Source organism: Otolemur garnettii, unplaced genomic scaffold (assembly GCF_000181295.1).
Source record: "Otolemur garnettii isolate 467f Iridium unplaced genomic scaffold, OtoGar3 scaffold00086, whole genome shotgun sequence".
In the NCBI taxonomy this organism is placed as follows: Eukaryota; Metazoa; Chordata; class Mammalia; order Primates; family Galagidae; genus Otolemur; species Otolemur garnettii.
Genome location: NW_003852481.1, coordinates 4,784,721 through 4,811,249, shown reverse-complemented (window position 1 = coordinate 4,811,249; position 26,529 = coordinate 4,784,721). Strand labels below are relative to the sequence as shown.

At 41.6% G+C, this 26,529-nt stretch overlaps 1 protein-coding gene across 4 annotated transcripts in view; it reads right to left on the bottom strand.

Moving 5' to 3' along the window:
• Positions 1 to 25,879, bottom strand: part of NCAM1 (neural cell adhesion molecule 1) — a 308,717-nt gene extending 282,838 nt beyond the window's left edge. For 2 of the 4 annotated variants that reach the window (XM_003794751.2, XM_003794752.2), the window contains exon 1: positions 25,463 to 25,879. In XM_003794751.2, coding sequence (XP_003794799.1) covers positions 25,463 to 25,514 — 52 coding nt within the window. In that variant the 5' untranslated portion in view covers positions 25,515 to 25,879. The remainder of the gene's footprint in view (positions 1 to 25,462) is intronic. The other 2 variants (XM_012808164.2, XM_023516051.1) reach the window with 2 other exon arrangements.
• Positions 25,880 to 26,529: the final 650 nt, after the last annotated feature.

Sequence of the window (26,529 nt, the reverse complement as noted above, 5' to 3'; positions counted from 1 at the left end):
TGCAAAGTGCTCTGATAGAATTAAATCAAGGGTGCTAATGGAAGACAGAGAACAGAGTGAGTTAGCTCTAAAAAGTGGTGAAAAGTGGGTAGGGAAGGAGAGAAGAGAATTATAAAACACATTCTGGGATCCAAATGTGAATTTTGCTTTTATTCTGTTAAGTTTTATCATGTGAAAAAAAAAAGTTTCGTGGTGTTAAATTTAGCTTGTTAATCCAGCTTATGGAGACACTGAATCCTGATCCTATCACCCATCATATTAACTCTCAGTCCCAATCTGTGCCTGGGATATGGCGCTCCTATCCATAATGCTGATTTAAAAGTTAAATTAGAAAACACAGTAAGGCATCAGCAAGCTAGCAGGACAGGAGGACGCTGTTTTACCCTCCCCCTCACACAGCAACAATAATTTCACAGCCACCTGCAGATAAAAGTGCCTGTGCAGAAGTGCTGGGGTTCAAGTAAGAGACTGAAAAACCCCAGGGGAGCCCAAGACCCAGGAGGGCCTTATAAGAGGGGAGAATTACACCCAGCTGACAGATTTTCCAACCATGGCCCAGGCTCTGGACGCAGAAATGGCTCCCGTATCCTTGCGGAATCAGCCACAGCCCCCTTTGGTCTTGGTCTTGGTATAAGAACCATCTCCTGATGATTTAAAACTCTCAACAAAGCAGGTATAGAGGGGATGTATCTCAGTAGTATGAAGACCATACGTACTAGTCCTCAGCTAACATCATACTTAACAGTAAAGTCTTTCCAAGCTGAAAGCTTCACCTATAAGATCAGGAACAAGACAAGGATGTCTATTCTCACCACTTCTGTTTAAAATAATACTAGAAGTCCTAGCCAGAGCAATCAGACAAGAAAAAAGAAATAAAATACATCCAAATCGAAAAGAAAGAAGTTGTTACTGTTTTGCAGATGACATGATCTTCCATAAATAAAACCTTAAGATTCCACCAAAAGACTGTTAGAACTAATAAATGAATACAGTGAAGTTTCAGTATACAAAATCAACACACACAAAAAAGGAGTATTTCTATTCACTAACAATGAACTAACTGAAAAAGAAATTTTTAAAAATCCCATTTCTAATAGCATTGGAAAAAAATACTTAATAAATTTAGCCAAAGAGATAAAATATCTATCCACCAAAAACTATAAAACATTGAATAAAAAAAATGAAAAAGACATCATAAATAAATGAAAAGATACCCTAATGTTTCATGGATTAGAAACATTAATATTGTTAAAGTGTCCGTACTACCAAAGATGATTTACAGATTCAATATAATCACAGTTAAAACTCCAATGACATTTTCCATAGTAGGAAAAAAAATCCTAAAAGTCATATGAAACCACAAAAGACCCTGAATAGTCAAAGCAATCCTGAGCAATGAGAGCAAAGCTAGAGGCTTCATGCCCCCAATTTCAAAGTGATAGCAATCAAAACAGTATAGCACTGGTGTAAAATCAGACACACGGACCAGTGACTCGGAACAAAGAGCCCCCAAATAAACACAAAGATATCCGGCCAATTAATTTTTGACAAGGGCACCAACAAGACACAATGGGGGAGGGAACAGTCTTTTCAATAAATATCCACATGCAAAAGAATAAAATTGGATCCTTACCTAACATTGTACACAAAAATCAATGTGAAAGACCTGAAACCATAAAAGTACGAGAACAAAACATGGACGAGAGGCTCCTTGACACTGGTCCTGGCAATGATTTTTTTAAGGGCACCAAAAGCACAGTCAACAAGAGCAAAACTAAATAAGTGGCACAATCGCAAACTAAAAGGCTTCTGCACAGCAAAGGAAACAATCAAAAAGAGAAAAGGAAACCTATGGGTTGGAGGAAAGTATTTGCAAACTACACATCTGATGAAGGGTTAATACCCCAAACATATAGGAAGCACACAAAACTCAACAGCTAAAATAAAAAAAAAAGAGTAACCTAATACTAAAATGGGCAAAGCACCTGAATAGACATCTCCCAAGAAGTCATTAAAAAAGCTAACAGGTACGGTACATGAAAAGGTGCTCCAGCTCCCTAATGAGTAGGGATATACAAATCAAAACCATGATGAGATTGGTCTTCATACCTGTTAAGATGGCTTTAGTAAAACAATAATAATAATGATAATAATAAATAGATAAATAAAAAGATGTAAGTGTGGAGGAAAGGAAATCTTTGTATACTGTTGGTGGTAATGTAGATTGGTACAGCCACAGTGCAAAAGAGTATTGGGGAATTCCTAAGGAAATTAAAAATAGAACTGTGTGACCCAGCAACTTCTCTTCTTGGGTAAATATCCTCAGGAAATGAAATCACCCCCTCATGAAGATATTGACACTCCCTTATTCACTGAAAAATTATTCACAATAGACAAGATATGAAAACAACTTAAGTATCCACTAATGGATGATGAATAAAAAAATTGTGGTATATACACAATGTAATATTATTCAGCCTTATCAAAGAAGAACTTGCCATTGAGACAATATGCATGAACCTAGAGGATGTCATACTAAGCTGGACACAGAAAAAAAGAAATAGTGCATGACCCCTGTTAGGGTTTCTTAAAAAAAAACAACATAGAAAGTAGAATGGTTACCAGGACAGGGAGTTGGATGGGGGTTAATGGAAGATGCTACAGTTCTGGAAGGTGAATAGTCTAGAGACTTCCAGTACGACCTGACGACTATAATTAATAATATTGTACTGTATCCAGGAAATGTGCTAGAAGAGTATATTCTTATCATGCAAAAATATAAATACATAAAGGTAACTCTATGAGATGATGGATAAATTAATTTGCTTGACCATGACAATCCCTTCACTATGTATAAGGATATGAAAGCATCATGGTTTACACTTCACTTATTAAATCAATATGAATGTATAAAGAAGTCCTGCAAAATGTAGAACCAACCTGGACATTCCAAGTTGATGAGAAACATGGTTGGTTGACCAGTTACAGGCATGGAACTTGTATGTCTCCACTCGGCTTTCATGAGAAACCAATATAAACTCCCTTTTAGGTCTGGAAATCCTTCCAAAGAGAGGACCTGAGGTCTGATGTAGCCTGTCCTTAGTGAACCTACATTAGATTCTCACTTTGCCCTCTGGGCTTGGGTATCACCGGTTTAATAGTCCATCCTTAAAACTTAGCTAGGATGGTCATTAAGTTCCCCAGTCTCCCCTGGGAAGAATCCACCTTCTTTCCATTTGGAAAAAAAATTCAGAATTTTTGTTCATTTTCATTATTTCTCAAAATCATTTTCTATAGCTGTCCATGAATCTGATTTCCAAATGATCCCAGTATCCTGGAATACCATTTCACTAAAACCTGAAGATTTGAAATCAGTTAGAGCTACAGAATCTCTCACCTATCAGCTATGTTATTGACTACAAGCACTAAAAGATAAAAATCCCAACAGGAAATTGGTATGGACTATGAACAGTTCTCATCAATAAAATTAAACTGGGGTGGGCAGTGCCTGTGTCTCAGTGGGTAGGGTGCCAGCCCCATATACTGAGGGTGGCGGGTTCGAACCCAGACCCAGCCAAACTGCAATAAAAAAAATAGCCGGACATTGTGGCGGGTACCCGTAGTCCCAGCTACTCAGGAGGCTGCGGCAAGAGAATCGCCTAAGCCCAGGATCTGGAGGTTGCTATGAGCTGTGACACCACAGCACTCTACTGAGGGCAACAAAGTAAGACTCTGTCTCTAAAAAAAAAAAAAATTAAGCCAAGTGAATGGATAAAAAAGAAAATGAGAATTCAAAGCAGGAGCATGATGTAAAAAGAGCAACTTTGTCATTTTAATTCTTTGAAAATATATGAAGCAGTTATTTGCTTAAATGACCCAATGCCCATTTTAAATAACTATTACATATAAAAACTGCCCATCCCCAGAATGTGAGTATGTGGCTAGGGTCAGTCCTTGGTTCTCTCTAACTTACCTTCTGAGAGTCATCTACTATTTAAATGACTATAGATCTGTGTGTCTAACCTGAAACTCCATTTCCAGCTGTCTACCTGGCTGGAGTCCCCTATAACCTCAAGGGCTCCTTGCCCCAAGCCAAGTTATTACTTTTTGAAAAAATTAAAAGTCCTTCTCTTCCCCTTCCCCACTTCTATTGTGAGTAACATTGATTCTTCCTGTGCCCCTAACCTGAAACCTAAACCAGCTCCATCTTCCTTCTCTTCCACGTCCCAATCAGTCACCAAGTTCATCAGTCTTCCTTTTGCGGAATCACTTGCATAATACCTTGCTTTAATTCTCACAACCGAAACTCATATTCAACCTCTGTCACTTCACACAGCCTCTGCAGTAGTTCCTCCCACCCAACTTCCAACAGAAAGGCGATAGATCCAACTTTCTAAAACACGCTCTCATTAAGTCATTGCCAAACACCTTCCAACTTCCACCTGCTGAGCAAATCCGCTCCCAGTTTAACCTTCAGCACCATCAGTTCTTATCTACTCACTGCCACCTAGCCTTTGTAAATACACCCCCAGCTGGAACTCTTTCTACAATAATTCAATTCAGTACCATCTCCACCGCCTTTAAATCTTACCTCTTACTCAAAGACATAAATACATACACAATGCAGGAATGAATAAAGATTATACAGCGGTTTTCAATCTGTGGGTTGCGACCCCTTAGGACTGTATTAAAGGTTCATGGCATTAGGCAGGTTGAGAACCACTGGTCTAGAAGGAGCTCAGAATGAAACTGAGTCAACTGGGAACTTATCAGGGACCTACTTGCACAAGTACATTGTAGTTAATCCTGAGAGAACCATCACAGGGAGAAAACTGCATCCCTGCGGCCATCAAAATAAGTCACAAAACTCTTAGGGGGGAAAAAATTCATGTCACAGACTTGGTACAGCCTGTACCATGAAATAAATATGTCTGAAAAGATGTGTCAACATTTGACTGTTTTTGTCAATAAATATTAAATTCGCTCTAAAAAATGAAAGCCACCTGATGGAAGTCAACAATTTTATCACATGACTTTGACCTTTGATCCTTAACCTCTACCTTTTTAAAAGACAGATACTCATCTGAGATATTTGTGAATTATAGTTTAGAGAAGTTGAATAAGCTGAACTTTCAAAGATCTTTTAAATTCCTTAATTCAAGGGTTAACTACTTCCACATGGCTCCTGTGAGTGATTCCGTCACACGAAATGCACCTCGGTACAAAAAGCATCCTGGTGGAAAATCCAGAAGCAACCAAGAGTACTTCTCATTCAAAGACTACAACTAAAAGATGTGTTCTTCTCTACGACTAAAAGATTTCTACTACTTTTAACAAAAAACGCAGTCTCGTCAGAAATTCCTTACCAGGTTCAAGAAAAGCCATGTAGTATTTTCCCAACACAGGAAATGCCATCTAAGAAGTATTTAACCATTTTCATATTAATTACCACAGCAATATCGAATTAATATTTTATTTACGATCACTAAGGAAGTTTCACATGCCAAGAAATACATCTGAAATCTATCTTAGCCTGGCTTTAAAATGCAACCATATGCACTGTATACTGTTTTACAGTTAATACCCTAAATGAACACTTCTATGTGAAATTCAAGAATGAAAGATTATAAACTGCTGGAAAACATACATTCCACTTTTATCTATACACAAAGAGGGGGTTGATCAAACTATCACAATGGCGCAGATGAGAAGAGCTTAACAGTCAATGCACACAACATAAGATTCTACCATGGTGCTAAGGTGATGATACTTGGTGTGAAAGGGGTGGTCATCCTCTATAACCTCCTATCCTGTGTAGCAGCGTCACAAGATGATGAAGGAATTGCACCCCAGTCAACAACACATCAATAGAAGACATAAATGCTTCCCCTCTAATAGCAAGCCTAGAGACAGATGTTTTCAAAAACTAGGCATATTTCTGTGGTGCCAAGGGTAATCTTAGCATGTACCTCGTCAACAGTTCTTTCAAGAATATCCAAATACGATTATTTTAACTAGTCTCATGGAGATGCAATGCCCACAACCTAAAGGTTAGTAAGAACAGAGGATACATATTAACAAGTACTACGCTTAAAACAAACCTTCCCGGTTACAGGCTAACCCATGGCCAATGCAACGAAGGACCCTATGTGACTAAAACGCAGAAGCAAGTCTCCCCTGTGTTCTAAGACTTCACTCCTTTTTATTTCCAAATAATATTCCATTGTGGGTATGAATGTACCACATTTTTTGGCCTTTCCACCAGCTGAAAGGACCAAAAGGTTGTTTCCATTTTTTTTCACTTGTATTAATAATGTTGCATGAACATTAGCCTGCAAATTTTTATACAGACATATGTTTTTATTTCTCTTGGAACAGGAGAGCTTCTGGTTCACATGGTAACTCTGCTGCAGAACTGCCAGACTGTTTTCCAAATGAGCTGCACCATTTTCATTCCCATCAGCGGTGTAGAAAGGTTCCAATTTTTCCACATCATTACTAACACTTGTTATTATCTGTCTTTTTGATTACAGCCGTCCTAGAGGGTGTGGAGTGATACCTCGTTGTGGCTTTGATTTACATTCCCCTGATGCCTTGTGATGCTGAGCATCCTTTGGCCGTTTGTGTTTATCAGCCATTAGTGTTACGTTAGCTCTGGATTTTTCACAGATGGCCTTTATCAGGTGGGAAAAGTCCTTTCTCTTCCTGGTTTATTGGGTGTTTTTATCATGAGAGGGCGTTGCCCTTTGTCAAATGCTGTTTCTGCCTATTCTGATGGTGTGGTTTTTTGATACTTTGTTGGTACTCAATTTTATAGACTTAGGAAACCTATGCAATCCTAGAAACATGTCATACTTTCATACTTTCATCAAAAGGCTTAAATTTAAATCAACTATAAGCTCTAAAAATTATGCCTGTTAAACAAAAATGATGGGAGGCATTGTTCTTGACTGAGCTCCTGTGCCAGGCCCCATCAGAACAGACCAAACCAAAAGGGACTCGCTCACGCTAAATTCCGCATAATCAAACTGAAACTTTAAGGGGGTAGACAGATCCCCAAACAGGCCAGTTTTCCTAAAAACACGAGATTCTAGGATACCTGAGTCAGCGTAATAAGCAAATACCCTCACTTCTAACACTTACAAAAAAGCAACTTGATGTTAACCAGCCAGGTTTTTTTTTTTTAATTTTTATTTATTTATTTATTTATTTAATTAAATCATAGCTGTGTACATCAATGCAGTCATGGGGGTACAGTGGGCTGGTTTTATATACAATCTGAAACATTTTCATCAAACTGGTTAACACAGCCTTCATGTCATTTTCTTAGTTATCGTGTTAAGACATTTATATTCTACATTTAGAAAGATTCACATGTAAGATGAACCACAGGCGTCGTCCCACCAATCACTCTTCCTCCAGCCATCCTCCCCCTTCCCCTCCTCTCCCTCTCCCCATATTCTTAGGCTATAATTGGATTATAGCTTTCATATGGAAGCTATAAATTAGTTCCATAGTAGGGCTGAGTACATTGGATACTTGTTTTAATGCTTTGTTCCCACCTTACAAAACCCACTTGCCCAGGGGGAGCTCTCCTTTTATTTTGCAGAATGGAGGCTGTCCCATTCATGAGTCAGAAATAAAACCCAGTTAGGTCTTTCACTTAATTTGCCACCATTTTGTCTGTTGACATACTCATAGCTATAACAAAAATCATGGAGAAATACATCAATTGTGTATTTATTCCAGAAGGAAATTTATTATGAAATCTACCTAGGGTCTTTTTGGAATGGTCAGAAATGTGTTTGCTTATTTTTAATTCTACCAGTCTCAGTTTTCTGTGGTCCTATGTTGTCAAACTACTTTTTGGCTTCTTCAGAACCGCAGCCCCCAAACAAGCTAAAAGTCTATGGACGACTCTACATAAGCCCCTATTAAACATAAAGTCCGTATAGATGAATATTAGAGAACACAAGTCAAATAAAACAGATGTTATCATCAGAGGATCTAGGTCCGACTGTCAAATAACCAAAATCTGTAAAACACAGGAAGACGGTGATACTATCAGTTTCATTAATCGTCAAATTTACCAAACCCAAATTGTTTTCGGTAAAAGCTGTGTGCAACCTTTCGACTCAGCTAACTACCTTCCAGAATTTAACAAGATCGATTCAAACAACAGGTTTTCTCTTCCTGATCACAGACGATCATTTTGTCAAAATATGTGTACACGTATTACATGGCCCATTTTCCCCCTTGGGAAATTCAAATCTAACCGGAAATGCTATCTTCCATGCAGAATTTTTAAAGGGGTACTAAGAACTCAGAAAGTAACAGATCTCCGAAATAACTAATGTGAAGTTGGAGGTCTCAGAAGCTGTACTGGTTAATGTGGCTGTTGCCAGCTCCAACTAGCTACAGCTAGATCCAGAAAAGCTTCCATGAAAGAGATGAGAAACATACTAAAAGCAGCTCATCTTTTCAGAACGTACTAAAAGAAAGTCTCGGTAACATTAAGAACATTTCTTCCGTTGATTCTCAATGTTTCCATTTAACCAATGAATCTTAAACTACAACGATGCAAAAAAAAAAAGCCATTATTATAAAGATAATACATACGTTTAAAATCAATTTGAGCAACAAACTCTATCTGCCAGGCGTTAACCAAATCAGATATTTTTTTCATTTACTTTATTTGTGTATCTCCCACCCCTAAAGCCCAGGTTTAATTATTCTCCTAAGATTTCCAATATTGCAGACATCCCCAGAATGTCATTCTAATTCCTTCTGGGTACACAACAGGGAGAAAATGCTTACAAAATGATAGAGCTCTAGAAGAACAGAGATTGCATCATAGAAAGATGAGTCACTTTTCTCTTCACCCCAACATTCAAGACCCTTCCACACTAGGGTTGCACTACGCCAAAGGCAGTGGCCAAAAGGGACTCTTCTTCCACAAAACACTGCACTAATTCTCCAGTATTCAGCTTTTCCACTTGAATGGAATAAAAACCCTTTTGAGAACAACAATTACAATCCCCCCATTTTTTTCTCAGGCATACTATTGGACTTCTTAGCGCATACACAATGCAAATAAGGCAAGCTTCCTTTCACAACTTGATTAATATGCAAAGACAGCCCGCTTTCTTAGTAGGATGTGAAGAACCACCAACAAGCCTTTCTAAGCCCAGAGGTTTCTACAATTATTTCCACTGTTTATTTTTAAACAGAAGATTACACAATAACACCAAGCCACTTTAGCTCTAATTTGCCAATATTTTGTAAACAATGACAGTTTGGATTTTAAACCTTTTGTATCATATTTAAATCTACGGTCCACTCCTGATTGCAATGTCATTAATTTTTTTTCTAAATATAGGAAAGTCACTTGGATAGGACAAGCTATACTTCCTTTTTAAGAAACTGCACTTTGTTTTTAAACAGCGAATGATCTGTCTGGCAGGAACCTTTGGAAAACTTGTGATTTCTAAGATTTATTATACATTCCAAATTAAGACTAACAAGTTACATTTTTCTAAAAAGTTCTAACACTATAAATTACATTTTAATAGCAATCCATCTAACTTACATGGAGCCTTGTAAAACTTGTGGCTTTTCTAAATTATTGTTAAATTCAATATAAGACTGTTTGGGTAGAAAATTAAATTAAATGTGTTCAATAAAACAATACTACAAAGAAAATAAGATCTTTGCTGAATGGATTACATACATACGCACATTTAAGGAACATTTCTAACCACATTATTTTCTTGGAGATTTTTTTTCCCCAGGAAAATGCAAAATTATCAGATATAATTAATAGGCCTTCCCTAATAAAAATTTTACTTTTCTCATCACTTTTGTTTTGGTCTGTCTCCACCTACAAAGTCTCATGAAGAATTTCCATTCACACGATGACCTGACATTTCCACCAGATGTTTTAAGCAAAAAAAAAAAAAATCATCAACAACTCAAAAGTTTTTCTCTGGCTATTAAGTTTTTGATCAATTCATTCTACATCAAAACTTGATTTTTATGGTCATTGAAAACTGGCACCTGTGAATAGCCACTGCACTCCAGCCTGGGCAACACAGTGAGACCCCATCTCAAAAAAAAAAAAACCAAAACTCGATAGATAAAATTTTGAGATGTTAGATATGGATGAGTGCACTTCAAATTAAATTTCAGTCAAAAAATTTGAAAACGCTAGGTAGATCAACTCCCCCCATTCCCTAAAGGAAGCCCATCTTCTTACCAATCAAATACTAAGACATGTGACTCTGTCAACCAATGATATCTGCCTACCACCACAGGACACATATTAGCATCGTTTCAAGGATATCAGCAAGACGTCTCTGTTTCTTTGTAATGTTCTGATGTCTAACTAGCACAAGTCATGAGTGCCTGGATTCTCTAGACTGCCTCAGATACAGAACCAACGCCACCAAAGTCATCTTTAGTCTAAATTCTTTTCTTCCTTGGTACTTTTGAATTCCAAATTAAGAAATTTATAATTGAAGAAAGAAAATACAGAACTACTCTTAAATACCTAAGTCAATTACTGTTTGAAGTGTAGACCTTCTAAAATATAATGCCTACATGAAAGTTGGCTATGAAGAAATACAAACAATAAAAATATTCCTTTTATGAAAAGGAAAGGAGGGAACAGAACTCCCTTCATGACCAGTTATCTTAATTGAGTCTGACTGGTAATTTAATTCTGATTCCAAAACCAATTTAGCTCAAAATGACCTCAAATTGTAATCTAGGGCAGTTAACGGACTCACTTCCCATCTCTTATCTGCAAAGAAAATCACATAATGTCCCTTTTTTGCTTCATTACAACAGATGGTTTTCTTTGATGAAAATTTTAAATTCTGAACATGTGATGAGTAACTTTAAGTTACATGCACAAAAGGGAATAAATAACGTTTAGTTATCATTTTCTGACATCTCGAGGTTGTCCCTAGTGTCATTCCACAGGAATATATGGCACAAGTAAGCAAAAATGTTTTAAAACATGGTCTTGAATTTTTCACAAAGCTACTGAATGTGTTCGTCTTTTACCTCCAACACCTCCAGCGACACAAAACACAAGAGTTACTCCATAAACGATGAATGAAACGAATGTTTCTAATGACGTTCTACTACCCAACAAGTCTGGGACATGGCCATTGGGAAACGTGTCCAAGAAACTGCTCTTGGTCTGGTTTGCAGAATCACTGCCAAGCCCGTATCTTTACATCCAAGAAATGAAGCCTCTCGGGCCACTCCGGACTCTCTTGAGAAATCTTAAATTTAGAAAAGTTTCCTTGAAAACCTGTGGCTGGCCTTAACTCTTGGAATCGCCAGTCCCTTGAAGTTGCTTTAACATTCCTCTTTTTAGGTCTTTTTCCTTTGATGTGCCCTAGACCATGCATTTACCTTTTCCTCTATGAACTCTGCAAGCTTCATTCAATCTCAACAGAGCTATACTAAAACCTGTGAGAGAAGAGATTTCACAGGTCTGCTCTGGACTGTAGCAATTATGAACCCTGAGAGAGATATGTTACTGGTGGGTTCTGAGTCTGCTCCCAAACTAAAGCTGATGTGCCCTGGCATACGGCTCACTGCAGCCATACCCACATGCACTAGCGTGACTATAAGCAGTAGGAGGGTCATGTCCCTTTCCTGTCGCCTCTCACAGAAGAGTAGAATAGAATAGTAGGACATCACTCTGGAAGGCTGAGGCGGGTGGATTGCCTGAGCTCAGAAGTTTAGCCTAAACTCAAGACCAGCCTGGGAAAGATCTAGACCTCACCTTCTACTAAAACCAGAAAAACTAGCTGGGGCATCGTGACGCACACTGTACTCCCAACTCCTTGGGAGGCTCAGACAAGAGGATCACTTGAGTCCATGAGTTTGAGATTGCTATGAGCTGCAAGGCCATAGCACTCTACCCAGGGTGACAGAGGGAGACTCTGTCTCAAAAAAAGAGATATAGAGAGAGTAGAATAGAATAGTGGTTATTAATGGAGAGGCTGACCCAGATGGACTTTGTTCTTTGCTGAGGGCAGAAGCGCCTTACTGAAAATACGGGGATTAAATGAAATCTTGATGACTGCAGAAAAATGCCCACAATCCATTTCTCCCACTCAGCTTGGAGAAAAACAGGAGTCAGACTTACACCCTGCGAGCTGCAAAACCCGGAGGCGACTTCTCCTCAACTGACCCACCCCAGAGAAAATGTCAGCCTGAGAGCGGCTGTGGGTGTCCCTCAGGCAGCGGACCAGGTCTCAGCATCCTCCTCCAGGTGGCACCCGCCTGCAGGGAGCTCCACTGCTTTGCCCCTCCCCAGGTCCCCCTCCTTACTGACACCCAAGGATCACTAGAAGAATCACAACAGGAAACACGACAGGAGACACCAAAGCAAGCAGGACAGAGAGGGACTCCGAGGACAAAGAGCCAGCACAGGACACCAGGGAAACTTTCCGAAATCCTCAGCAACACGAAAAGATACCGTTATCAAGAAGAAGAAGGTGTTCTGCTGTCTGTCTGAGGTCTCTTTCCTTCACTTTTCCATCTTTCATGTCCTGAAGAATTCAGGTTGCCAGAGAAACAACTTTCAGATTAATGAAGTGTCACCAATCTGATCGTTAGTAACAACCATTATTTAAATACACTAAATTTTACGGCTCCCCTATCATGGTGAATAGACAGGTTTGATATCAACCCTATGAAAAGAGAAAGGAGACTCTACATAAAGCAATTGGATATTTAACATGATCCTTTTCTCAAAATCAAGATCGACTAGACTTTGCTTTCCACAGGAGGTAAAACAGCTATGCAATCAGCTATTTCTAACTCAGTAGCAACCCCTGGTGATCCCGAACGCTCGGGAAATGAAAAATAATGGAAAAAAATGTGATTCTCATTATAATCAATACTTAAACCCAACACTAATTTGTGTATTTCTTCACTGTGAACTTTAGCAGAAAAAAAGGAAATGGGAGATAATTATAGGGTTCACTATGTGACGAACAGTTGTATAAACTACCCCCATTTCAGCCTCACAATAACCCTATTAGGTGGGTATTATCCCTAATTCACAGATAAATAAAACTGACCGTTGCAGAGATTAAATAATTGACTCAAGGTCATGGTAAACAGAAAAGCCACAGTACAAACTGTAGTTTTGATAGCAAAGGTTTACGGGGTACCTCCTGCAGTGTGTACCCCCGCTGAACACCAAAGAAGACGGGAAATTAAGAAAGGGAGACAATTAATAATTATCAAATCAAAGAGCGTGCCTTGGATTTACATGATAACTGGTCTTTAAGGCTACCATGTTCTACCCTAAATTCAATCCTCATGTAGCAACGACAGCTTAATTGGTGATTGCCAGCATCTCATTTAAACAGAACGGCACTCCCAAGTGAAATGTGAATAAAAACAACATTAGAAAAGCAGTCACAACCCTCCCCATGCCTTTTAGCAAAAGCAAACCTGATAAAAAATAATGCATCCAATTTATGACCAGAAGAAGAATCTTCAAAAGATTCTGCTACACACAGGAAGATTTTTTTTTTTTTTTGAGACAGAGTCTCACTTTCTTGTCCCCAGTAGAGCACCATGGCATCATAGCTCACAGCAACCTCAAACTCTTGGGCTCAAGCGATCCTCTTGCCTCAGCCTCCCAAGTGCTGGGACTGCAGGCACCTGCTGCAAAACCCAGCTACTTTTTAGAGATGGGGTCTCACTCTTGATCAGTCTGGTCTCAAACTTATAAGCTCAAGCAATCCACACGTCTCAGCCTAAACCTTCATACTTTTTTTTTTAATTAATTATTTATTTTCCAGACCTTTTTGTTGGGAAGGAGGGGCAGAGTCTCATGCTATTGCCCTGGGATTGAATGCTGTGGCATCATAGCCGAAGATTTTTTTAAAAGGTAATAAAAAGAAAGGTATAAATACCACAGGCGATGATGGAAGAAGATAAAACTGTATGTGAAAATAATCAACGCACATGACACATGGAATTACAAGGGGAAACCCCCTAACTTTATTCATCTCCTTTCACCTGCCTTTTTCCCCTTGTCCTTCCCACGCTGTCTGGCTCTTTCCCCACGGTGCTCTCAGGCGAACATGCCCAGAAGGCCTGTGGAATGAAGGCCTGACCAGACCGCTCTCCTTTGTGTTAAGTGTCCAGAATGTCAGCTCATTCTCCAACGTCTCCGACTCTTACGTAAGACTTGAAATTCACTATTCAACTGAAATCCCCCTGGGGTCACTGCTTTCCTCTGATACAGATCCAGAGTTTCTGCTCCCTTTTCATCTTCCTTACACTCTTAACCACCTTGAGTAATGCTGGCCTCCTTTTCACCCACTATTAATTTCACAACTGAATCTAAAGCGATATACGTTCACTATAGAAAACTCAGACGACACAAAAAGTAATTTATCTTCAAACAGTCTTAATGATGGAGTAAGTGAAAAAGGTGGGGTTTGGGGAGGTTGTTTCTGGGTTTTTTTTTTTTTTTAAGAGAGGAGGTCTCACTGTTACCCAGGCTGGGTATTATTACCCAGGGTCTCTCTGTTACCCAGGCCAGAGTGCAGTGGTGCAATCATGACTCACTGCAGCCTCAAATTCCTTGGTCCAAGCCATCCTCCTGCCTCAGCCTCTAGGACAACTGGGATCACAGGTGTCGACCACCACACCCAACAGCGTATTTTTACAAAAAACTTCAAAACTTTAAAGCTTCAAATACTGATTACTTGCAATTTTTTAATCTGACATTATTATACTTTTCTGAGCTAGGCAGTCATATCACTGAGCTCCAGTTCTCTCCATCTGCTCGAAATTACTTTCTGAATGGTAGACAAGATACCATTCTATATGTCACATAAATACAACAACATGAATATCTGTGGGTGTGATAATGACCCCACAAAGTACTGACTGTAATTCCTGGTGTTTTTTCTCCACTGACTATGACCATGTGGTCTTCTTGGCTTCCTTAACCAGTCTCTCTCCACTCTGTCCTAAACAGGTGACATGCATACCTCCATCCACGCCTCCTCTCACAGAGCTGATCCTTCCGTGAACCTTCCTTCAACTCAATCCTACATGGTGAAGGGTTCTGCAACCACCCCTGCTTCCCAGGCAATCTTTATCCTGCCGCTGAAATGCTACGTGCCCCCCATTTTGGTTGTAGATACCACCTGGTTTTCCCAGTTATCTTTTCAGTCCCAAATAGATAGTAAGTTCACCGAGGTCAAGCTTTTACATTTAGAGAGTGATGGAGTTTGCCTGCAGTACCGGCTACCCTGCAGCCCAAGGTGGGAGCCTGCGAGTTTGAGACCAGCCTAGGCACAGAAGGAGACCCCATTTCAAAAACAAGTATTGTATTTAGAGTTTTGTTTTTTCACACCCTGCAGTGAACAGACTGCTTAGAAGCTCAGGAAGTATTTTTGCTGTCAATTCTTAACCTCCCTCACTACCCATTAAATCCTTCTAATGTGCTCCCTCTCAATTACAGACCGCTTCACCCTCTCTCCAGTCCTGCCTTCTTCCTTTTATTGACAATGGATTTCAAACTCTTTTGAACTAAAGCCACACCCTGTTTTTTTATCACATCACGATCACACACACACACACAGAAACAAAAGTTTCTCCAAGCAACTTACCCTTTCTATAGAAAACACCCTCTTTTCTATTCCGGTTCATTCCTCTTTCCATCTCTCCTTTCTCATTTTCTTCTTTCCTCCCTTCCTTTTTAACGTATATCGTGACCAACTAAACAGATTTCACCACCCACAGTTTGCAAAATACTGAGCTCCAAATAATACAGATAGTAGGATACCCAAACTCCTTCTAAAACCTAAGGTATCTTTTACTTTCCTTCGTCATGTTGACAGTGCCGTGATTATTTCATTGCCTCGAGTCTGTAACTTGTAATAATCGTTCTCTCAAGCATCTAACCACGTGGCCTTTATTACCTAAGCCCCCTGCTGTTGGTTCCTCGTCTCTAACATCTCAGCTACACCCTTTTTATCCATATCCAAATTCATTACAAGTGTAACTTTCCAAAATTATCTGCTTTATAAAATATATCGCAGTTGGGTTTCTTTAATCTAACAAGTCCCTCTGGCAATACATAAAATCTGAACGCTATAAAACTTTTCAGCTCCACGTCTACTAACAAAAAGTACAGTTGTGAAATATTTTTACTTGCAACCCATTCTGTATATATGAGCTTATTTCATTCTTACATTTAAATGAGGAAATGATATTTACAAGAGGTTAAGTAACTTACGTACCTTCACTTGCCTAGTTAGTAGCAGAGATAATTTTTGAACGTGGATCTTTTGAATTTAAGCCCAACGGTATCCTTTCTCCACACCAAGTCTTGTTAATTAAGCGAGATACTTTCATTGGACTTCACGGGTCTCAGAGCCAGGTTTAACTGGGCCCTGTTTTCCCAGCCTCTGGCGTCTCCATCATGTGCCTGATGTTTCCTACGGCGAAACTCCTTGCCCTAACCTTTTGTTTAAATGTTACAACCAGCCAGTACGGTCGATGTGACATAAAACAAAAATTCCCTTTAAGTGCGGCAATGATCTCTACCAATTCACTCCTACTTATTTCTCTGCTAATTCGTAGCTAGCATCAAACAGAGAGCCTGGCACAGCATATGTTCCCAGGGTAGCTGCTACTGCTAACTATGCTCGGAATCACTTTTAAAATGATGTTGCTAACCTCTCCAGCAGGACCCTTCTCTCCTTTCTCTAGCATTTAAGATTTGAATATGGCCTGCCCCAGACCCAGTCTTAAATGCTCTTCTATAACAATTCTTTGGCCAGACCCATCTTCCCTTGCAAGGGAACAGGCCCTTCCCGCCCTATTTACCTTAGGATGGAGGAGGCCCACATCAACTAATAGCTTTCTTGCCCTTTTTTTCCAGACACTCAAACCAATCAAGATGCTTTATGCCTTTCTAAGTAATTTACATGATTATTACCAGTCCTTTTCACCCAGGCACTTATGTTCCAGGATTTCTTAATGATCTGAACTAAGTGTCTTCTCCTCAGCCACCTGAAAGCTTTCTTCCGGGCCAGCAGTGTAGAATTGTTACATTTATTTTGTTTCCTCCCACGCCAGCCTCTAGCCCAGCACTTTTGTTCCTCCTCTTCCCAGTTACCAGACTCCTTTTAAACAAACATTTCAACTCAAGTCTCCAATCAAGACAAGCTTTTTGAAAACACATGTCAAGTACCTACTTTACTATGTGATTTTATTTAAGCCACTGAAACCCATCAGGAAGGTGTCATGAACCCCATTTTACAGATGGGGAACAGGCTCAGAAGGGGAATACCTTGCAGAAGGCAGGCAGGGTCCGTCCAGACTCGCCAGACCCCACAGCTCTCGGTCCTGCCCCTCATGGCAGGCAGACTCTGCCAGTCCAGAAGCCACAGGAACTCACATTTGCTTGGCACAACTTCCAGGGCAATGTATATACTCCAATTATCCTCGCTTTAGAGAAGGATGAAGTGCAGCCAACTGATGTAAGTTACGGTCCCAGCTCCACCAGCTTAAGTCGCTTCACCTTACTCAGTCTCACTTTTCACTTCAAAACCAAACTCAACGTGGCCTTACAGAACATAATTTCCATCCTGACCTCTGGCTACAGCTTCCCATGTACCCCCACACTTCTCCCTACACACAGCTGTGTTCCCATCTGATCACTGCTCCAGGTGTTTGCTGTGCCTGAACCACTCTTCCCTCCTGTGCCTCCAGGTGAAGGCGCATTCATCCCCCAAGCCCAGCTCAAGGGAGTCTGGAGCAGAATGAATTGCTGCCTTCCTTGTGGTCCAAGAGCATTTAATTCATGTAAGAATAGTATGTCTCTCTCTCCCTCTAGGTGGTAAGCTCTTGAGGAGGCAGAGGCACATTTTCCTGAACTTCATAACCTGAAACTGGGCACCATTCCTGCAGCTAAGCGACCTCCTCGAGACTTTAGGAAGGTTTGTTGAATTAAGGAATTTGGGAATGTTTGTTGTAATTCAACATTTGTTGAATTAAGCATCAATCAATCATGCCCTAAAATGAGGAGACCATCTGTTCTCCCTATTTCACAGAGTTGTTTAAATGTTACGTCCTCACCTCCCCAACCACTGAATCCTCCCAGAAATCTCTCATAGTACCCTGTTTGTTCCATATAATGACATATTTGAGTATGTCATTATACATAGGGTGCCCCAAAAATGTATGGACACTTTAAGAAAGGTAAAAACTGTGCTAAAATCGTAATACTTAATATAGAGAGATGGCAAAGGATGAACACGAGTCATGCTCGACCTCTACAAGAAGTGCTCAAAGTATATATCATATAATATATGATACAAAGAAATCCATAATTAACATCTCTTATAACGCACATACATTTTTTGGCACCCCTGGTATATATGTGACTATGTTTTACTTTGTAACGTCTCTCTTTCTCTGAACTATGAAGGCTGGAAGCTCCCTGGCAACAGGGCAATGTATATTCCGTTCACCCCTGTATTCCCAGCACCCAGCACAGGGAAAGTACTCATTAAATATTTACTGAATAAATGATGTGAAGATTAAATGATGTAACAGATATCAAAGGGTTTTGTAACCAGATAGTGATGATTAAGATGTAATTATTGGTATTATATATCCAGCTGATGTCCTGTTGGAATAGCCAAAACAACATCCTTCATCTCGTCTCCAACATCGTATGCATTTAGTTGGCAGGACTACTTCCCGCCCTGCCAATCGGCCACTTATGCCTGACTCATTTGAATAATAGCAATTACTTTATTTTATTCGAATTAGTAATTTGCAAAAATAGCGTCAGCGAGAAACAGCAAATCAGTGAGGTGCTCACGTAATATGGTCTGTAAAATAGAGACACCATAACTTCTTTTCAAAGATGACTTTGATGTCAATATGATTCTAATCTTCAAAGCACCACACAAACTACCGTTATAAGGTGCATGTTTAACAAACTGAAACAATTCGCTTATATTCTCAAACAAGTGGGTCCAACCAGACAACAGCACAGGTGCTAATGCAGGGCTGGACATTATGAAGGTTCCTCAAGTACGTGGTCTCCTTCCAAGGTTCTCCAAGGAATGGGGACCTGGCAATGTCTTTCCTAAATCTTGCAAAAGCAAGAAAGTTTTATACTTTCCTTAAAGGGGGCTCTCAAAATGGTATATTCTTCAAGCTCCATGATATCAATAACTACCCTTCTTGAGTTAATGGCGTCCAACCTTATAATCAGACCACTTTTCTCTCAAGTATTCACAACCAACATGGCAATGCAGGCATATTAGCAACTAGTTTTTCAAATCTAGTTGTAATCAATAAAGAAATAATATTCTGATAATATCCTTTTATAAACCCTTCTAAAAAGAGAGCACCATATATGAGTAATAATTATTTCCTATATAACTATACATCTTCTTCCTAACAATCACAGTTTGCATATACTGAAGTCCAGTGATCTCTAAAATAATCACAACTCTAACAAGTAAGCATTATTAATATTCTTGTTTCACACAAGAGGAAACTGAAATTTACAGAAGTTAAGGAACGTGTCCAGATCAGGCAGCTAGTAAAAGATAAGGGTGGAGGTTTCAACCTTGTCACCTCTCTTAATCTCCGTGCTTTACTACCCTCAGGGTTCCTTGACAGCAGAAATTATGTCATCTCACTCCTTCCTAATTCCCCACAGAGCTGATGATAACAAGCTGGCACTCAATAAACATATTTGATCAACTATTTAAGAGAATACTCAGTGTAATACAATCTCAAACAGGGCGATAATATTATGAATATTGCTGAATGATGAGGTAATCAGACACCAAAGGAAGAGATTAATATACAACAAAAAAGCTTTTCACACATTATCTCGGGAATCACGCCTAGTAGAAAGCGAAAACTCAGATGTGGCCACCGTTCACAGCCACAAATCAAAAAAATACTCAATGAGAGTGCATAGAGGAATGTAGGTTACAGAGAAGCCTTTTAAATCACATCAGCCACGTAATCTCTGAATTCAAGAAAGCATGGCGTGTACTGGGGAGAAAAAGAATGCACGACAGTTTTATTAAAATCTGTGTTTCAAAAATACACATAACACAAGATAGACCAAATGGCTTCTTTTTTGAAGCACAGTCCTGTATGTCTCCATTTGCTCAGAAGCCAAATTAATACTGCAGGAAGGGAAAAGTGTCATCAGCCTGACTGAAAACCAGTTAACGCATTGGCTGTGTGTGGACATGGCCTAAGAGTGTTTTAAGTATAATGTATTGAAATTGCCTGAAAGGCCGCCATTTGGCACCCAGACCAACATCAAAAAGCAGTACTTCTAATGAGCACCTGCAGCTGAGGGATGGTATTTCAACAACACTGAAATGAAAGGGCATAATGGCACCGCTGCCAATGCCAAATAATTTACATCCTTTTACATCAGCAAATGGTTTTAAGGTTTAGCATCAAGAGTTAATAACCAAAAGGACTAAAGGTAACATGACTATGACCTTTAGATTGACTTTTGTAATTCTACTGCCCTACGGTAGTAAACATATCTACCCATATTATTGAAAATGGTTTCACTACAATGTACTTTGATATTAAAAACGCTGAAGCGAATAGAAATCTAATCGTTAGGATTCAGAGAGGTCCTGGGGCATCTCCCTATAAGAGGCCATCACTTACAATACAGCTCAGAGTTTCATTGAGAAACATATGAAATCATTTTTCTGAATTTTACTCAGAATTCTTTCTTTTAAACCAAAGGAATCTTAACCTTGTGCTTTTTTTGTTGTTGTTCAAAACTCAAAAGATCCTTATTTGACACAGCCAGATGATTCGTGTATTTAATCCGTAACCCACTTTTAAGAGTATTAAAATGCTCTTTGTAATTTCCTATTTCTTTTAAAGCTCCAGACATTCCTTGTCTATATATTTGCCTAGATTGATAAACTGAAGAATGACCGATTGCATGATGGAATTTACATTAAAGTATGTATTTTGACACTGTAAACCATTTGTGTGCTCTACAACTCAATACTTCAACATTGCAGGAGAGCCTTTTAAAAATGTCTTTGTTTCCTCCCAGGCAACAGATTGTTGCCACAGACTGACGGGGGCAGGTGCGGTCCCTTCTTGCCCCTGTCGGCCAATTGGTTCTGCTCTCCATCACCACAAACCCAAGATCATCAAGGAAAGTTCAAACCGTTCTTTAGCAACAGGTAGTCAATCACTTATTTTACACCGAGTCAGGAAGGACTGTCTGTAAAATGTCTTTGGAGGTCTGCCAGTTGTATTGAAGCCACTTTCAGTCTGGAAAGCAGCCACGATTCTTTAACATTGAGGACGTAAATATGGGGAATTCATCAAACTAATACTAAATAGAACCTTTTTCACCTTGAAAAATTAAGTGATTGCATCAGAAATTCCGAAGTCCGCATTTCAGACAGTGTAAAGTTTACAAAGTGCTGTCTCTAATTTGAGAAACTGAGTTCTGCAGCCAGCAAAAGCATCTGTCACATCTGAAATAGCTTTTGAATGACAAAATGGTGCTACTTATTTTGAAAGGCAATTAGGACATGTGTTCCCTGTGACAGAAAAATACAGACATAGGTCACTTACATTAAATTACATATTACTTATCTGAGGAATTCGATTAATGATGAATGCATTCCAGAGAAGCACTATACAAAACTTTACAAATTGGGGCCTTTTATGTGACTAATTTTTCCCTCTTATCGCTGTCTTGAGTAAACACCCACATCTCTTGCAAAGAACATGCCTACACCATATATATATGCTTTTTTGTGGGACTTGGGGAGAGGGGAGTATTGAGTTGTAGAGCATACTATCTCAATTCTTGAACTATCAAGTGCAATAAATCAGTCACTCACTAAATTGACAAATTCTTACTTTATCCAAATTAGCACAGGAAGATTTAGTGGAACCTCCTTTACTGAATGCAGACATATCCTGCTATTTTGTTATTTCAGTGTTATTTTGAAGACAAAGATCCTAGGTAAAGGTTTCTGGAAAGATGACATGAAGATCAACAATTTGGGGTAAGAAAAAGGGAGCTTCATGAAGAATTAATTTTTAAAAGTAAGACTCATGAACATTTAGCCAGGTTGGTAGATTTTTAGGACCTTTGTAGTGGGAATAGTTGCTCAACAACTTAAATGACAGGCCACACTTGCACCATGTCCAGATTATATTCTCTTTTGTTTTAAACTCGTGAATTGCAAATACATTGTCAGTTATTTTTACTATTTTAAATTACATTAATATTTAATGAACAAATAATCTTGGGGGGGGGGGTCTTAGACAGACTTACAAAAGGTTTTCCAGATTCTTAAAGATGACTTTATAACATTGGGCTAAATTTTGTTCAAGAAGACACAACCCAATCTCAACATGAAAATCAACAAAGAGATACAGCTCACCACAATTGTGCTCCCAGCAAACTTTGCTGAAACGCATCTTAATTTGCTCAGTGAGGGACATCATATAGACTGCTTGTATGTGAGCTTTGGGAAGGTTGCGAAAGTGCCCTTTGTTCTTTATCTGGTGCTATCTTGTTAGTCCTATCTATTCCTTGTCTCTTTCAAGTTAAATTGGCAGAAGATTGTAAAAGTATCAAGTAAACATGTGACTTAACCAGCCCAGATCATTTAAGCAAATAATTTTTCCACACAACATCCATGATTGCTTCTAGAATAGGCTGAAATTTACTATGCAATTCCTAGGGATCAGAAGACACCAAAAGGAGAGGACAGAGGACGACCTGACTCCTTTGATATACCACATATATATTAAGGTTAGTGTGCCTTGTGTCTGAATTTTCGTACTCACAGAGTGGAGCACAGAGCCTGAATTATCATTACCCCTGGAGATGTCACATTTGAAGCATATATTACATATATATCCATATACACACAAAAAATATACATAAATATGTATATTTATTTATACAAATATAGGTATATAAATAAATATGTATATTTATGCTTGTTATATTGTTTTTATTTTCTTTCTGACCCTTTGACTTGATTTCTTCGATTTTATTTAACTATGGTAGAAATAGTACTTTAATAAAAAATTATTTCCTTTGGAAAACCGTTCATGTTCCTTCTTTTGTTAAGTAACCTGCGTGCTTTTCGTGTTCTGCCTTCTCCCCATCCTCAGACCCTGGGACCAGGAAAGAGGACGCTTCCAGGGAACACTGGTCAGAATGCCACCCTCGCCTGGGCATCCACAAACATCTTATGGTGGGATTCCCTGGGAGTGTACTCCCTGCAACTCCCAAGGGCTGCAAACACGAAGGGTTACACCCATCACGATAATGAAAGGACAGCCGGGCATCCCTCTCACAGGCTCACCAAAGATCCGGTCTCCCTTGTCACTCTCCCACTCAGAGGGTAGGAGGTCTCAAAGACGCACACGCGCGCCAGCGCGAACAAGCACCTCCACGGAGACTCACAGGCACGACGGAAAAGGGCACGGCCAGGGCGGCCCCGGCCAGGCGGCGAGGAAGACCCAACGCCAGGCGGTCCAGGCTGGGTCCCCAGATACGCGCCCGGCCGAGGCCCCGCCCTCGCAGCGCCCCCGGCCCGCGGCCGGCCAGTCAGCGCACGCGCGTCGCTGAGCCCTGCCCCGGCGCCCTCCCTGGCTACGCGCTCCGGCCCGGACACCGCTGCGCTAGGCTGTGTGCGGGAAGGGGCGGTGGGATGCTCCCGGGCGGCGTGAAAGAGGCGAGAGTGGGCAGGCACTGGTGGGCCAGACTAGAAACCGCTCGGTGACCGCCTAGTCTCCATTTTATTTCCTCAGAAACTGCGGGGCAGGCGGGGGACAGGCCCCAGGGTGGGGTTTCTCCCGGCGAGTGTGAGCGAGACCGTTAGGCTGGAACACCGGGACACTGTCCTGGCAGCTCCGGGCCGCCACCCGCGCCGCAATAAAAGCCTCTCGCGGCTTCCCGCCCAGCCAGCCCTGCTCTGATTGGTCGCCATGGGAGGGATTCGAGTTGGCTGGAGGTGGCGGCCGAGGGCTGCTCTCGTGCCGCCCGCGGAGGGGGTACTCTGGGTGCTCCCCGGCCCGCCCCGTGCGCTCCCCCAGTCAGCCTGGGCTGTCTAGGGCAGGTACAGCGGCACCTGGCAGCGGCGACCGCGACACACAGCCCCTCCGCCCAGCTCTCCGCGGGCGCTTCCCAGCACACGCCCCTCACCCAGGATGTCCGCCCAACCCACCCAGCTCTCTGCGGCCCCTGCTTCTTTTCTTCTCCTCGGATCTACCAGCGCAAATCGCAAATCCTTGGGTGGGGGCGGGGAGCAGCTGGAGGGGAGAGTGGGCACGCACATAATAATCTTACAGGGAGGCCGAGATGGAAATGGCCAGAATGAAATGCATCTCCCTCCCGGCTGCCGAGGTTCTCTGGGCGGCGGCGCAGCCCCGGCCACCGGCGGCAGCATCCCTACAGTCTTCTTCCCAGCTCCCTATTGTTCGCACTTTGCCAAGATGAGGAACCTCGCCCAAAGAAAGGGGACTGGGGCGAGGTGTTTCCGGCGGCTACCTGCCATTCTTCTCTCGCCCCGTGCCACGCCGGGCTCGCGGTGCGTGTAAAGGAACACGCGCGCACACACGCGCGCACACACACCAGGCAGCCCCGATCACGCCCTCCTCGCCCTCCGCCCCTCCGCACTTCCTCCTGTCAAAACGCCGCGCTCGACCCTCCCATCCCTCCGTGCTCCGGGCCGAGGGTAGGCTTTGCAACTACCCAGCAATTTGGCAAATGAAAAACTAACGTCATATCAACCGGGGTGCAACAACGGCCTCACAGCCCTGCGATTCTGCCCATTTTGCCCCATTTTGCAAACCGTTATTCAGGCTGGGGCGGAGGGTGGAAGAGAAAGCAGCGAGCCCCACTTTATTAGACCCGGGGAAATAACGATCGCGGGTGACTGCCCTGCCCTTATTGTTCACTCTTCCCGGAGCTGAGGCTGACAAGCCCCTTCTCCGCCGAAGCCGAGCCTGTGCGGCGGCACCACCCGAGCCGCGACATCCCCCGCCCAGCCGCCCGCCGTGGGGAAGGAGCGCTGCCCATCACCGGCTTGGCCGCAGCGTCCCCGGGAGCTGGCCGGCTCCGCTCCCACCGCCACCGGCACACAAAGTGGGAAGGGCGGACGCGCTGCTGGAGCGCCCGGCGCTTGCGGCGCGGGGAGACAGCCTGGGTGCAGCTCAGCCCGGGAGGGTTCGGGGTTCGGCTGGGCAGCAAGGGCGACGCGCTCCTTTCACAGCTCACCGAAAATGACCAGCCTTAGCATTCCACGTAAAACCATCCAAAATAACAGTGCTCCTCCGGGGAGAAGAAGTGGGAAGGGGACAATTAGCAAATCAGATTGAGAATTAAAAGAATAAAATGTACCTGCAGTTCCCAGGAAAAACAAAGTCCAGATGAGATCCTTAGTTTGCAGCATTGTAATCTGCTGGCTGGGAGGGATGTTCTTGCCGCGGTAAATTCTGTGCCCCCCCTTGCAGCGACTGTGGACGGCAGCAGAGCAACAGACCTAGGGGCAGACAATTGCCAGGCTGAGTATGATTATTTTTGCAGAATTGTTTCCTGCCAGGGGCTGCGGAGCTGCGTTCACGCGCTGATCGGAGAATGAGTGACAGTCCCAGCCTCAGCACACTCGCAACTCGGAGATCCTTGCGCTGGCCTGGGTTCGCTTTGATGGAACTGGGGATGGGAGCGGGGGGCGGGGGGCGGGGGTGAGAACCTCACTGTGTCCTTCCACCACGCCGGCCACAAATAGTGCCGAACATCAAGGAGGTAAGAGAGACAGGGGAGGCAGATGCGGCCGCCTGCAAAACGCGGCCTGGAACTACCAGGGGAGCTGGGCTCTTCCACTCGCAGCCTCCCAGGCGGAGCTAGGGCTTCCTCCCTTCACACTTCTCCCCCGCGCCTTCGCAGTCGCTCCTGCCACCTAGGCTTCCTTAATTAGGAGTTGGGATATTTTAATAATCAGTAAATAATAAAACCGATATCTGAGATTTAGTTAGCTTTTTGAAGTTGTCAAATCCCTCCATTTGGAGTCTTGAGATCCTTGCGACACAAGGCTGGCCCAGGACTTTTTTTCTTTTTTTTTTTTTTTAGTGCAGAAAATTAGGAATTTGGAGAGGGATGGGGATTTCTGTCACTGGGTTTTGTTTTGGTATTATTTGTTTGTTTGTTTTATCCTAACTATGAAATTTGCTCTTCCACAGACAGGCAACATACAACCCAAGTCAGCAGATCCCCTGGGGAGGAGGTGGGAGGTGCCTTAAGTTGGAAGAAAACGCAGATGTTTAGAAGGAATTTCCAGAAATAACCGAAAGAGAACGTCGTCTTGTTTAAAATTGGTGAAATCTATAGTTTCTTTATTAAAATAGCCAAGCCTTTTATGTAGCTAGTATGATATAGAAACGATATTAAATAATATTTTCTTGCTTGGG